This window comes from Pterocles gutturalis, unplaced genomic scaffold (genome assembly GCF_000699245.1).
Source record: "Pterocles gutturalis isolate BGI_N339 unplaced genomic scaffold, ASM69924v1 scaffold23313, whole genome shotgun sequence".
Lineage (NCBI taxonomy): Eukaryota > Metazoa > Chordata > Aves > Pterocliformes > Pteroclidae > Pterocles > Pterocles gutturalis.
This window is the reverse complement of record NW_010123678.1, coordinates 131,267-146,812: the sequence shown is the minus strand read 5'-3', so window position 1 is coordinate 146,812 and position 15,546 is coordinate 131,267. Positions and strand designations below refer to the sequence as shown.

The 15,546-nt window shown below is 34.6% G+C and overlaps 1 protein-coding gene across 1 annotated transcript in view; it reads left to right on the top strand.

Annotated features, from left to right (window-relative positions):
• Nucleotides 1-3,904: 3,904 nt before the first annotated feature.
• The window catches only part of DPH6 (diphthamine biosynthesis 6), a gene marked incomplete at its 3' end in the record, with an annotated part of 131,776 nt that continues 120,134 nt past the window's right edge, over nt 3,905-15,546 (top strand). The window contains exons 1-2 of the mRNA XM_010078000.1: nt 3,905-3,995; nt 6,290-6,483. Coding sequence (XP_010076302.1) covers nt 3,926-3,995; nt 6,290-6,483 — 264 coding nt within the window. The remainder of the gene's footprint in view (nt 3,996-6,289; nt 6,484-15,546) is intronic.

Sequence of the window (15,546 nt, the reverse complement as noted above, 5' to 3'; positions counted from 1 at the left end):
GCACGGTGCAGCTGTGACAGTTTCTCTTCTGCTTTTCCCGATTCCTGGGACGTTCAAGAACTACTGGTGTCTGTTTGAAAAAAAGTAACAAAAAAACCCCCCTCAAAACACCACTCTAAATTATTTTCCCCGGGTGCCCGAGTTACCCGGTTGTCTCCAGCACGGGGGAGCCGGGCCACAGCCTGCGCCCCGGGCCCTGCGGCTTGAGGGAGTTCTGCTCATTTGCATTTTAATTTCCAGGTGCATTTGCTTTCCAAACCTCTTAAGCCCTCTCAGAATAAATTTTCTGAACTCTTAACGGTAGATTTTTGTAGTGTTTCTCTTGAGAGATATTTCATTTTGCTCGTTTTTGAGAAGATGAAGCTCGCTCATTTAAAAAGTTGCAGTGGGACACAGCCCTGTTTGGCAGGGGTAACTGTGCTCCCTCCACACTCCCGCAGCTTTCTGTCAGTTTCTGGAGGTCTTGTACTACCTTTTTAGTTTGGTTGTTTGTTTGTTTGGTTGTTTCTTTTAAGAAAGAGATTAACATTTTCTGACAAGGGCAGGTGTGTGCTTTTCTTGAGAAGTAATAACTAAAAACCAAGCAGCTAGGGAACCTGTAAATGCAGAAAGACTGTGTGGATGTGAGCAGTGTATTTTTATTTTTGAGTGCAGTATCTATTTACTGAAGTCTTAACACTTAATGTATTAAATTCTCTCAGGCACCATCTAATATAAAAGCTTGTTGAAATTAGGGTTTGGCCACAACAACTGCAAATCATTACAAACATCACCCAAAGAGGAAAAAACCACAGCAAATGTTATCTATGTTTTCCAAGATTGCTTAGAAACAGAGTAGGAAAATCAGCTTCATTGCCTTTTCTTGTTTTGTGTATAAGATTTTGTCTTACAGGTTTATTTATTTTGATATTCTCTAAGCAAAGGAATGTGTTAAAAGGCAGGATGAAATAAAATCCTAAAAACAGGTTTCTAACACAATTGCTATTTTAATGGGCAATTTTACAAGGGTGGATTTAGTTTCAGTAATAGTTCTAAGAAGAGTTTTAAGGAGACATCAAAGTGTCTGAAATCTTTGTAACAGAGCTAGCCTCAAAGATCAGAGGGGAAAAAAAGTATTTGAAAAGTGCTTCTTTTGAATTGGGCGGGATTATATATAAAACTACTTTAACCTGTTTCTTTGTCTTCTAAAATGTTGGCCACACTTGATAGTCTTGCTTTAAGGTGGTTTTTATGGAGTAAACCCTGTATTGTGTTTTGTGCTAGATCATAGACATTTTGAATCCAGTCTTCTACCTGAAATGTGATGTTTTTCAACTCTGTAATTCTTCTAGAATTTTCTTACTGTAAATGGTTACACGTGTCAATAGAAAGGAATTTTGCTCAGAAGTCTTTTATAGACCTATATCTTTATGGTTGCCATTTTTTTTTCCTTCTGGTATGTTGTTTGTTTATAAGCCTACCCTTTAATGTACTAATGTACTTGCAATGTTGCCAGAACTAACCTTGACTGTGGCCTGACTTTGTACACTTTTCTACAAAAAGGCCTCGTGGTTTTGTTTTTTTTTTCTGTGATGAGAATTGAGAGGAGTCCCCAGGCTGCCTCAGTATCTGCCTTCACCTCTCTTCTTACAGGGTTGTTGTTGTTGTTGGTTTGTTTTTGGTTTTGTTTTTTTTGGGGTTTTTTTTTGTTTTTTTTTTTTTGGTTTTTTTTTTTTTTTTGTTTGTTTGTTTTTTGTTTTGTTTTGTTTGTTTTTTTTCTCCCTCCCTTACTGTCTATTAGACAACAGCCAGGCTGCTTTTTTGGTTTTTTTTTGTTTTTTTTTCCTCCCTTACTGTCTATTAGGCAACAGCCGGGCTGTGACTGTGCTGAGTCCACCTTCCTCCCACAGCATGGGCTGTCTGGCTTCATTGGCCTTAACCATCATGTGTTTCACAGTTCGATTAGAAGGCTTTGTACGTAGGCACCATTTCATTTTGTTTCTTGGTGCAGTTAGTTTTTAGGGCCATAGTAACAGTAATACAGAAAATAAATAACAGTACGATAATGTGGTCCAGTGAGCACTCTACAAATTTCAATCAAGTAATCAGTCATCAAATGTGGGAAATCTGAATGTAGTCTCATCTTAACATGTCTCTTTTTTTTAGTAAATTCATTGAGAAGATTAATAGATTTATTCCAGTGTCCTTTTTTGATTTAAAAAAATAATAGTGAAATGCTGAAAACAGCATTGACTATCATATAAGTATTTCCTGCAGCTGTGTTTGGAGTTGAAATCAGAACTAGTGGGAGGCTTTTATTTTTTAGAATTACGTCCTTCAGAAAGAAAAGAGCCTTTGTTTCATTATGATTCTGTTAAGCTGGAAATTTCACATTATGAAGTGGACACTATCTATGTTTTCAAGCTGTTAAGCAAGCAATTCTGGAATGTAAGATTTTTAAAAATTATTTTTGTGTTTGTACATAGGTGAGAAGAAAGTTGTATGCATGAGAATAATGTCAGGTAGAGATGGAACCTCGAGTTAGGAATCTTTTTATTATCATATTTATATTTACTTCTATAGCATTGAAACATAAGCAACTCCTTTACAAAAATCTGTTAAGTACAAAAGGATGCCATGTTATTTATACTATTTCTACTTTAGGTTTGCATTATACAGCAAATTAAGGTCAGCATACAGCATTTTAGCATGGATAAAAGCACAAATTGAGGATATAGCTGTCTGGTTACAGTCCTGTAACGTACTTTCAAGCTCTTTCATAGAGGTCTAGATAAAGTGGGAACTTAACGTTGGAAGTGCTGAAGAAGTTTGTTAGTAATAGCATGGTCACAAGGAAACCAGCGGTCTGTTGTGGCAAGGACTGCTTGTCCTGTCTGTTTTCCTGTCCATGTCTCAGTGACTCTAAGGCAAGACATAGTTTTACAGAACTGATCTAGATCTCTGTTCCAGTTCCTGCCCTGGACTGGTTTTTGTGTCTTGGCATTTAAAGAAGCTGCACGGAATCTCCCCCTGCAGTTGTTGTTTGAAGGCCGTGAGTCTAAACGTGGATTTTGTAAGCAGAGTGTGTTCTACAGACTTAGTTTTATTGCTAGACTGTAATATTTCTTTTGATAGTTATTAAAATCCATGAAAAAGACTGTACTTCAGTTACACCGGGAGAACAGATTTCTTTCCTCACTGATAGTGGAAAATGTTCCAGTAGCTCTTGATTGAATGTCAAAGTTAATTGTAGTGTTTGTGTTAGAGTATCATATCTTGGCCTCAGAGAAGAATGTAGTTCTGTTTGTGTTTCTATTTATTTTTGCAATCAGCAGTAATTATTTTTATTTGCAGTTATATGTAGTAAAAAATGTGTATGTTCAATGCAGTATCAACTGAGTCTGCTGCCTGTAAGAATTACAGCTTTTGAGAATGGGAAGTACGTTTAAAATGTTGAAACTTTAACGAAAAGTATCCCATGAAGGATGAATGTTATTCTTAGCATGACAGTCTTCATTTAAAAAGATTGATAATGCTCGCAACTACCTCCAGCAGATATTGTTTTTAAACCCAAATTCTGTAGTAATAAGTACGGAGTAATTACTCTCTGGAGTAGAAGACAGTCCTTGTTCTGAAGGGATTCCAGTGTAAGTGGCTGTTCTTTGTGGAACTTCTCAGATTAATAAAAAGATACAGAACTGGATATGTGCTTTATGGATACTGTATGTAGGCAGTATATGTATGTAGTAAAAGTATGGTGAAATCATCCTTTTCCTACTGCTGATATTTTGCGATCTTTTTTTTTTTCCATTTCAAAACTTTATACCCAGCGCTGATGATATTCATTTTTAAGTAGCTGGGCAGAAGTCATAAGGGGCTAAAATGTTATCAGTAATTGCAACTATTTTCTTTTTCTTACAGTGGTGGGAAGGACAGCTGTTACAATATGATGCAGTGTGTTGCTGCTGGGCATCAGATTGTTGCTCTAGCCAATTTAAGACCTGCAGAAAACACAGGTATGAAAGCCACATTTCTTATAGGATAATTTTATATATATATATATATATTAGAAACAATGAAGGCACAGCTGTGCCTGAATGAAGTTCCTTTATGTATTTTTATATAGTTTTGTACACTGAAGGGCAATCTAGAAAACTTAAAAGAAGTAGAAAAAAAAATGCTATGGAAACGTATTAAATGTATTTTTCCTCAAAGGGGGGAAAAAAAAGCAGTCAAAGATGAAGAGCAGTAAAAGAAAGGCTTACACAATTTGAAAAAGGGAGAATACAAATATTCCTGGTAAACAAAAGAGATTGTGTGAGTTCAGTAGTACAAATAGAAAAAATGTTAGAGGAGTAAAAGGTGGTATTTCTGGAAATGCTTTAAACTACCATAAACCATTCGAGGTGCCAAAAAATATGCAGTTTTGGAGCTGTTTATTCATTTTTAGCCTTGTGTATTGTCCTCCATTATTCTATCCCAGCATTTGTGAACTGAATTGAGGAACTGATCTCGGTTGGAATTCACCTTGTTGTGCTTCTTTTTCCTTCCTTTTAGCTTGGACCAGTTTTCTGATTGGTTCCTCATAGGCTGCACCTAGACTTATTTCCGTGAAAGAGAATGGGAGAGTCTGTGGTGGACTAGAGCATAAAATGAACTTCAAGTGCGACTTGAAAAGGAAGTCAGTTGTTTCCCAGTTGGAAGGGGAAAATGTTAAAAGTATGTGAACATAGGTTAACTGTTCAACATATGTTAAACAATTAAGGATGATATGTGGTTAGTGTATAGTAGGAAGATACACAGAAAGTGAAGGAGAAAGGGAGCTGCCATCACTAATGAGTCATGGACGGAACTGGAAAATGCTAGGGAGTGCAGGAACAAGTTATTTTCTGGGTATGCAGAGCATGATCATCTCTGATCTTATTGAAATATGTTGTCTTTAAACAAATTTGTCCACATCACAACTGAAGAATATTGTCATTAAAATCATAAAATGCTCTTCTTAAATGTGTAGTTGGAAATTTTGTGGAAGTTAATTGAGGTGCTTCAGGCAATAGCGGATTCTATGCCATTCTTTTTGTTTTATTTCTTACCACTGTTGCCTGGAGAGTCTCCATTAATAAAGAAACTGTGTATTCTGAACTGAATATCAATTTAAAGACCTTGTCATATTCATGGATGTTGAAAAACATTGAGTTTTCTTTTAAATCAGCTCTTCTGGGCTAGGTTGGTTAGTTGTGATTATGGGTTTGGATTTGCCTATTTTGAGCAAAAATGTATCTGTTTTATGGGATCAAATGTGGTGTGACCTAATTGTTACATCACAAATTAGTTATCGATAATATTACAGACCTTTCTCTTTGCAAGATGTGTTACATAGGTATGCAGGAGAGGTGCTTCATGTGTCTGTGTAAATTAAGAGAGGTTCCAGTATTACAAATTAGCATTAAAATAGTGAACTGTACTAGCTTTTAGTAATAAAAGTGGAGATTTCACCAGTAGTGATGTATTACTTTATCAATCTGTTTAAAAAAAATCTGAAAGATTTTATGTCTAAATGGTTTATTATATAGTTTGAGATTTAATTCTAATCCTTGATGCCTGCTTTTTAGCTGTTTTTTTCATTTATGCTAGCAATAAACTGCTTGTAAGAAAATTCAGTTAAATTTTTCTCCTGGTTAAGGAAATAGCAACAAAGAGTTGATTTCATTTTGAGCTTAATTTTTAAATTAAGTGAAGGTAGGTAGAAAACGCCTGGATATTATAACATATTTCCTTTTCTTTTTGTATATTAAGCAATATCAAAAACATTGTAGTCATCTACTTTTATTCTACTTAAAGCAGAAATAATCTCATCTTCTTTCTTGATGACCATAATAACAATTGTAGCAGTAAACTTTTTGGAAATTTGGAAAGTGCATTCCAAATTTCTTGCTCCGAGTATGTTGAAATGTGTCTGGGTTTGTGCCTTTGAACTGTGTTCCTATTAAAATTACCATATAAATAGGAGCAGAGTTGGACTGTTATGAGATTTTTGGATGAAGCAGGGAGGAATACTAAAGAAGAAATAGACAGCACAATTTCCAAATAGGCAACATGTTTGTGACAGATGTCTTCCTCTCCATACGTCTGTTGGGTAGAGAAATCTATTTTTTGTTTCTTTCCACATTTATTGAGGTATTGTCACCAAACATCTATTTGTGAACTGAAAAATATTAACATTCAGATTTTCTCAGTGCTTTGTAGTTTTGTGGTTGTCTGTAGTTGTTGAAATAATGTACCTAATATGATTGTTTTTTAATTGTGGCAGGGCAGACTGATGAATTGGACAGCTATATGTACCAGACAGTAGGACACCATGCAATTGATCTATATGCTGATGCACTGGATTTGCCACTCTATCGTGGTTTCATAAAGGGTACCAGTATAAATACTGGAAGAGTGTATACTATGTGTGAGGAAGATGAGGTTGAAGACCTTTACCACCTCATGAAACTTGTTAAGGTATGCTGAATGAAAGTAATTCAATAATTGGGGACAACTATATTTCGTAGCTCATTTATGAAATTACGTAAATGTTCCACTTAGGTATTTAAGGAAAACTTTCAGAAAAATATTGAACACTTTTCCAAGTTTTATTTCTGTTTCTTTGTTCTTCCTTCCACTGTAAATATATATCATAACTTCATTCCTTTTTCCCCAATGTAAATCATATTTATTGGTCCCCGCTTCAAGCCCAAACCTTGTTCCTATTTAATAAAAACACTTGCAACAGGTGCTCAGTATATACCACAAAAACATCATTGTGAAAATTATCTGTAGATAGAATGCTTATGTAGTTTCATATTTAAAATAATTCATTTTTTGCTTCCTGGAATGAGAGGTCTTTCTGGGTTTTGTGCATTTATCAATGTATCAAAACTAATGTCTAGACATTTCCATTTGTGTACACTTATGCTCTCTAAACCAGAATCTGTTACTTATCTGTATGTTGCAGATCATTCACAAAGTGTTACAGAGTATTTTACAATGATAGTTTTGATTCTGGTAGCCCTGTAGCTATATTCTAATGTATCACATAATAGCAGTAACATATATCGATCCTTTTTAGCTGTAAAACCAATTAAAGGGAGCTAATGAGTGTATTTCCTAGCACTTGAAACTTATTCTTAGTTCTTTTCCAAAATGTTTCATGTAGTACTTTATTTTCCACTGAAATTAAATCAGATCTTATTGAAATAAATAGAAAACCTCCCATTGACTCCAGAGGTTTTACACAAAGTTTGAGTGAACATGCTATGTCTGTTCCCATTAATTATGTTGATGACTTCAGTGCACAGAACTAAAACCATACAATGTTCAGAAAAACATATTAATTGATATTTTTTTAAAAGTAAATACACATTTAATTTTATTGATCAAATGGGTAGACTACTTTCTGAAACTTTAGCTAAAGATATCTGTAGTCTTCAGTTCAGGTACTGAACATTTTCTAGCCCTCTTTCCTCCATTAAAATGGGAATTGAGATTCACGAACCTAAAAGCTTCAGGCGTATTCTTTCTTCAGCTTAAAAAAACTTAACTTGCAGATGAGACCTAAGAATGTGGTTTGAGTGCAGAGTGCTTTCTGAACTGTGTTGGAGTCAAATGTTACATCTTCTAGACATTTTTGTCAGGAAAATAATTTTCCTTTAAAGTCAAATAGAGATCATACACCTGTGTTGGAGTATGAGACTGAAACAGGAGAACAGTGCATGTAGGCTGTATGATGTGAATCTGTGCCAGGGGAGGTTTAGATTAGATATTAGGAAAAATTTCTTCACTGAAAAGGTTGTCAAGCATTGGAACAGGCTGCCCAGGGAAGCGGTTAAGTCATTATCCCTGGAGGTATTTAAGAGACATGTAGACATGGCATTTAGGGACCTGGTTCAGTGGTGGAACTGGCAGTGTTAGGTTTGTGATTGGACTTGATGATCTTAAGGGTCTTTTCCAACCTAAATGATTCTCTGATTCTATGATTATGCTCTAGAGTGCTTCACAGAGGTTTTAAATGGAATGTGCATATCATGCAGTACAGGAATTGAGAGAAATATGGTACAGCAGCTTTAAATTATTTTTGAACCATGATAGCATTAGAAATTAGAAGGACTAGTATATGCTGTCTCTTAAAGCTGCATACTAACACCTTTCTGCCATTTTTTATTATCTGTAAGATAATAAATTTCTCATCAATGTAATTAAAAATGGGCAGTTTAGTGGCAATTAAGATGATACTTCCTTTTCGATTCTTGCTGTCTTTGGAGAAATGGATGCCTGACATAAATTAATGCTAATGTTAAACCTTGACAACTTTTGCTTTGGAAGTTTTTACATTATAATTATAACTATAGTTGAAAGAGATGTTATCAAGAACTAAAAAACTATTTGCTTCTTGTATAGAAATATTAATTCTACTTTATGATATTTTAAAGACATAAATATTAACAGTATGCTGCCTTTATGTTAGACTTTGGATAACCATATCTTTACAGTCAGACCTATCTGAAATTCTGATGCAAAAGTTTCACTAGGAGTCTTGCGTATTCTGATGAATAATTGCAAAATTGTCAGGGTGACATAAAATACAGCAGCTGTAAGTCTTTGGGTTTTTTGGTTTTAAGAAAAAGACATGAACATTTTTCTTTTGTGTGTTAGCAGTAGCTTTGAAAATTTTTTCACATTGTTTTATAACTGCAGTTTTGTAGCTTTACTATGTAAGTCTTAATCACTGAGGATTTTGCTTTAGGATTTTTTTCCCACAGATGCTAATAGTTTCAAACAGAGAGCTAAATTTGCTTTCTGTTGAAGGGAGGGAAGGAATTCTGCGGAAGCCTTGTCAAAATGCATCCTTAAGCGGACATAATTTCAAAACACTGGTCAACCTAACATAGCTCTGTTTTTCTGTCAAATGTTTTGGGACCAAGAATACAGGAAAGGTGTGTCTAGATCAAAATCACACAGTATGCCTCGCTTTCTGTTTGTAAAGAATTCTTGTGTTCCAGATACTTCTTTAGTGAAAAGTTAAAACCAAACACATTTGAAAAAACAGTATGAATTCAAAAGTGTTTGATGTTTTGAAAAATAATGCTATGAGAAAGAAGATTTATAAAAAGTTAAATATTCCCCTGCAGTGTCAGGAAACCCAGGATGCCAGTCCTGTTCTAGTTCACGGGTCTCAAAAGTGATAGTGACTGCCAATGATTGTAAACCTGCTACTTTTATTGTCACAAACCCAGACGATTGATAGGTATGAAGGAAATTTATTTTTTAGTTGCCTAATGCCCTGTTTTAGACTATGCATTCAGTATATAGTCTAAAACATATCAGAGTATTTATATGATGTCTAAATGTATCTTACTGTGCAGTCCTCACCTGACAGTAGAATATTTACTTTGTGAGACATGTAAATCTTGAACTCTAAGGAATAATTTAATCTGCTCTCCACGATACTGAATAGGGATTGCCAATACCCTTGTCTATCTGTGTTTGTCGCTTGGCGTATTGGAGATTTTTCTAGGAAAGCATGTAAGCACTAGGGTTTCTCAGTTATCTGAATTATCCTTCAGGGTTTTATCATGGCACTGTGTTTGAAACCAGGAAACGTGTGTGAAAACTGTGTTTATTTCCCTGTAGTGATTGGAAAGACTGGAGCATGGAGGTTCTTTTATGAAACTTTCCTACAACATATGTCTCAATATAGCCATATGTAACTGCTTTCTCCACTTTTCAATGTAATTACGATCTTGTCCAAATAATACATTGGTGTTTTATGCAAGCACATACAGAAGTGGTGTTATATGGGTTGAATTTTGGGTTGTTTTCTGTATTATGGAACTAGGCTAAACTTTGGTTTAAGGCAGTGGTTGTAGCAGCTTCCAGACGTACAAACCAATGCAAGATAATTTATTTCAGTTCTGGGTTTCAGTAGACAGTTCTGTCCAAGTTTCTTGCGTTATATCCTTTGCTCTGTGAAGGCTTTGCCTTTATTTGGTAAGTTTCCACTGCTGGAGTAGTTTGTAAAATTCTTGAATTTGTTAAAAACTTTCTTTTCTGCTAGCATTTTTTCATCTTTTTCAATAACATTTTTCGTAAGTTGAGTTTTTAAAAATTATTTCAAAAATTTATTGTTTTTACAGTTTCTTTGTAATATATTTCCCCATGTTTATTATAAAGCATGCAAGTTGATGTTCAGTGGATTTTCAGTTTTAGCATGTTATTTCTGTCAGAGGTCTTTTTGTGGTGCACTTTGTTGTTTCAGAACATGCAAACTTACAGAAAACCAGAGAATACACTTGAAAGAAATTAATGTATTGGATCTCAGGACTGAAGGATTATTAATTATTGTATCACCCACTGATCATCAAAAATAAGAATTGATATTTAATATATTGGATGTGTGAAATATTTTGAATAGCAATACCCTTTGCTTGTGGCACTGTTTCATTTTGTCAGTAATGTGGAAGGGGAAAGAAAGAAAATTTATTTTCTGAAATATTGTCACATTTTAGAGCAATGATCTTGTAACTCGGTCACTAAGAATAAGTAACATGGTTTTTAGTTTCAGCAACAGTGAGCCTATTAATACAGTGTGAATCCTGTATTTAGTAGTTATTTTTTAAGGACAACGTCATGATTTTTGAAATGGACCCAGACTGATGTTTACTGAATACAGAAAGTATTCCTGTCTGAGAGTTAAAAATATAAAAGCTGTGTAATTTTAGATGTTATTTAAGATTATCTTTTGTCTTAGACAAAGTACTTTGGCTGTGCAGTTTCAGGTGGAATAGAGGTAGCTTAGGTCCTATCACTATTCAGTGAAACTCCCTAAAACTTGGAGTTTTTCAGGAAACAGTTCTTCAGGGTTTGAGATGAATGGAAGAAGTACAAGCTTATTATGTGGCCTTTGGATAGGGATTAATTCCCTCACAGAAGATAAAGCTTTCAATTTCTTGTTATTGCTTGTAGTCTTCCATGCTAAGGAAACAGTCTTCCTTTCACCCTTCTCCAGAATTTAGCTGCTGTGGCCAATGGGTAAAATGAGTTCTTGGATTCAGTCTGACGACTGACTTTCTGTGGCTTTTGTACAGCCAAACGTCTAGATGCTCCCATCAGGAAAAATACATGAGTAAATGTAACATAGTATTCTACTGGAGGCATTGCTTCACTCTCTTCAATGTTATAAAGTGTGTTTAAAAGAAAAAGTATTTAGAAATAGTAGTTTGGCTGTTAGGTGTCCATTTTAATCAGCTCTCAGTAGTCCCTGTGACTTCAGTGCTAACATTTACATGATAAGGGCTAGTAACGTACCATTGACTCATACAAATAAGGTTTGCAGATTTTCGTAGGAGTCTTAAAGATCTAAATATTATGAGTTATGGAATCCTGAATGACTTCCAAGAATCTGTAATCAGAGGATCTCAGCATGCTGTTCCCAAAACTATTTTTGCTGTTTATAAGTTCAGAAAAAGGTAGGTAGCTTCCCTCTCTCACTGATGGGATTCAGGAAGTTCAGAAGTGTGTAGAACTGTTCTGGTCTAGTCATCATTTGCCATGTTTTCAGTTGAAGAAAATCTGATATTTTCCCTATTACGATTTTGAATTATTTGTAGATGTGTAGACTAATTCCTCAAAGGTATATTTATCAACACCATTGAAAAAGATTAAATTATATGAAGAGGTATTTGTCATTACACTGAATTTCCAAAATAATCACTTCTTAATTTTTTCCCCTGTATTTTAAGATTATTGCAAATCAAGAATACTGTGCCCTTGATATTTAGATAGACTAATTTTATATATAATTTGGTAGATGAAACATAGAATTTATGTACAGCAAGTGATATTATAACATCAGTATTGAAAAAAACATCCTAAAAAAATCTTCAGTGCCTGTTTAGGGGGAACAGTGATAGATAAAACAATGGAATTTATTTTTTGGGACCTCTGCTACTCACGTTGATTAGATTAACATTTGGAGGCTCTATCTCTTAGCACATTTCTTTTTGCCTTTAGACACGAAAGTTAAATGTGAACTTTTAGAAATTGTATGAAATGGCTACCTACACTGACAAAAAACAAATAACAGTGCTTCTTCGTAATGGAGGTTTTTTTTTTTTTGAGACAAAATATTTGCAGTGGTTTTTCATGTGGCATAGACTAAGTTCCTCTACCTTTTTATAATGGCTTGATTTTTATCTGTGAGAATTTGAATTGTCCCTTTGTGCTCATCATTGAACATGATTTTTTTTTTAATGGACTTGTTATTATTTCTTTTAATTAATTCTGGAGTGGAGCTCTATAGCGTCTTCCAGCTAGGGGATGACCACTGTCATCAGCAGTGCATAAGAGTGTGAATTAAGGGAAGAGGGTAAGAAGTAATTGCGTAGTTGGCAGTGCTTTAAGCAGTGTAAAAATAATTATGTATCTTGTTCCATTCACAAGACAGGGTTTGTTTAGGTTTGGTTGGTTTTTTTTTTTTAGTTTGAATTTAAAATGAGATGGGAACAAGGAAATTTTTTAATCAACAGGATGCCTGTCATTCTCCATGTCTCATCTGAATTGTTCAGGGTCAATTTTTTTTCCATAAGGGGATCTTGGGCAACATCTTCGAGGTAGTTTCTTACCGTGAGAAATGTTGAGCTTTATGTAAACAAAAAAGTCACTGTATTTCTCCCTGTTAGGTGTGTGGAGTTGTTTTCACTCGCTTTCGGTCTTGTTGTGTTAATATTGAATAAGCAGAGACAGTCAGGCTGGTAGTGAAAAATGGTAAGCAAGCCCGAGGGCTTGTTCTGGTCAGCTTTAAACCTCTGATTGCCAGGTTTTCCTAATTTCCCATTTCCAGGGCATCTCTACTGTGACCTTGCCTGCTGAATATGATGTTCTGGGTTGCAGGATTCTCACGTGCATTTGGAAACGGGCAGCCAGGCATTGTTTACAGGACGCCAAATGAACTGTGCACTCACAGCAAGTTTGATAAACACACATTTCCTCCTTTTATCAGTGAGATTGCAGAATGTGAAGTATGAGTTTCCAGTTTTACTCATTCCCTTCAAACCTTTTCCTGTTTAAAAACTGAATCTCAGTAATTGGATGATGATACATCCTTAGATTTTGTTTTGCTTTTTTGTTATTGTTGTTTTGAATTCAACTTACTGGTCACTGACATTTTATTTCAGTGCCTACCTTGACCAGGTTTGGCAGACTTTCAGATAAAAGCTTTCCATTTTTTCAGCACAGAAAAGGTTCATCCCTGTCGATGTAAAGTGGATGCTAATTAACAGTAATGACTTCTAATCACTTTGCTTTTATACTCCTTTAGGAGCACTGCTATTATCCAATGTAGTTAAGTGAAATGCTTGTATATGAATCAACAATGCTGTATTTCTTCTTGCAGCTATTGCTCATAATCAAGCTTTGAATAAATTACGATAGTAAAATTGGTTTTAATGTGCTGTATTGCATGGGGAGAAAGGAACCTCAAATATCTTGTTAAATAACTTGAATATTTAGAGAGTTATCCATTAACATTTTGGCATTCAGTATTGTAGTTAAATGGAAAAATACATTAAGATGTTTAAGTCAATTTTGTAAATGTTATCAAAACTTTTTGTGGTTTGAATTTTATTTAAGTGACATGCATAGACTCAACAGCCTCAGTAACAGCCCCATTTGGATCCAATTGCACGTCTGTAGGAATGAACTACAACATTTCTGAGTTAAAATGCAGTTAAGTTTTACATAGAACAAGTATGTATCTTGAGAGCTTCACCTGTTTTAGCTAGTATCGTAGTGCGTATTTAGTAGGTTAATATGCATTTCTTTTATAAATACTGTGTATCAACAAACTGTTAGTTTTGTTTACATGCATGCAACCTGCCTGCCTACAATCGAATACACTTCAAAAGGAGTGTAAAAGTAATACTAGTGAAATTTTATTAATACCTGGAAACAATGAAATGAGTCTTTATTTCAGCAAAACTAGACTGCTAGAAACAACACTAATAAAAAAACAAGAGCTAAACAGATTACTAGACTGATGGTATGTTTAGCAATTTTAAAATAATTTTGATTTAGAAACAGAATTAGGCTAAAGACAGAATATATATGAATTTGAAATTTAGTGAACCTTTCTACTTAACATTGCACGTACAGGGCCTGTTTGAAAGCCAAAGATGGCAAAACCTGGATGAAACCAATTTCTGCAGTGCATATTATTTTTTGTTTTTATTTATCTGCTATTAACAAGTTCCTTGAAGCAATTACTTAAATTGCTTAGAAGGAATTCCAGGTCTTGGTGTCTGTGAAGGAACTGGGGTCTTAATTGGTAAATATATTTGTGTTGTCTGGTTTTGCAATGGAAAAAAAAGATATTGGGTTTTCATTTTCTGTGGCAGTTGCCTTTCATGGTCTTCCTTTTGTCTTTCCTTGCATGCTTAGGGACACAGTTTCTCCACAGTTACCATCACAGTTCTTACGCACGTGTATGTGAGCAAGTATCCACCGTCAGTGGTTTTGATTAAGTTTGTTCTGTTCATTCATTCACAGAGCTGTACACAATTTTCTGGTGCATGTTTTGTTTGCTTGAGCATCTTCTCTGTTAACATTTTTTTCTTTGGTTTATTATGAAGTTATTGCCTAACTTAATTTGAAAATACCTTCTGTGTAGCCTTTTCTCTTCAAATGTGAATTTGAGTCAATTTTCATAAAAGTCCTATGTTTTTTTGCTGTAGTACTGTAAAACATGCTGCTTGTGGGTTTTGCCACCACATTGGTGAAAAAGAGCAACACCTTTCTTCTCTCCAGTTTCATTTAAATGGATGGTACTATCCCTATCTTATTTCAGTACCTTGGTCTTTTACTTGTTATTTTCAGCATGCTTTTTAAGGATAAAAATGAAAAATATGAAAAATGAATTATCTTATTCTGTGCTGAGGTGACTGGCTGCATTATATTATTTACACTTCTCATTAGGCAGCGGTAATATATGCTTTAAAATTTATTAGTGTTTAATGAAGTGTAATTGGTGCTAGTTCTAATAAAATACAATCAAGGACAGGCGAGCTTTCATACAAATGCACAGAAAAACATTTATCAAATTTGTCTTCATAAATATTTTTACCTCTGAAGCTTCATTCTTTGTGTAAAAATCATTTTGTTTTCTTATACAATCACTAAGTTATTTAAGCTGACTTATTTAACACACATCCCCCTTTGATATGAGTGTCATACATGCAGCAATTGCATGTTTACATTATTTTTCAGGTGGACACGTTGTGATCAGTATATCTAAAGGTAATTCTCCTGGAAAGGCTGGGGTTTTCATTTGGTTTATATTGCACCGATGTTACCTTTTTCAAAGTAGAAATGATTGATTTGTAACTGTCATTATGAAAAGGAATAAAACAGAACTGGCCTTTTACACTGTAAAAGGATTGTACGGTATGGAGATATTCCTTCTGTTGATAAATTCTGCCTGTGGAAGAATTGCATAACCGTCATCACTCATTTTCATATTGATTATGAGTGAGA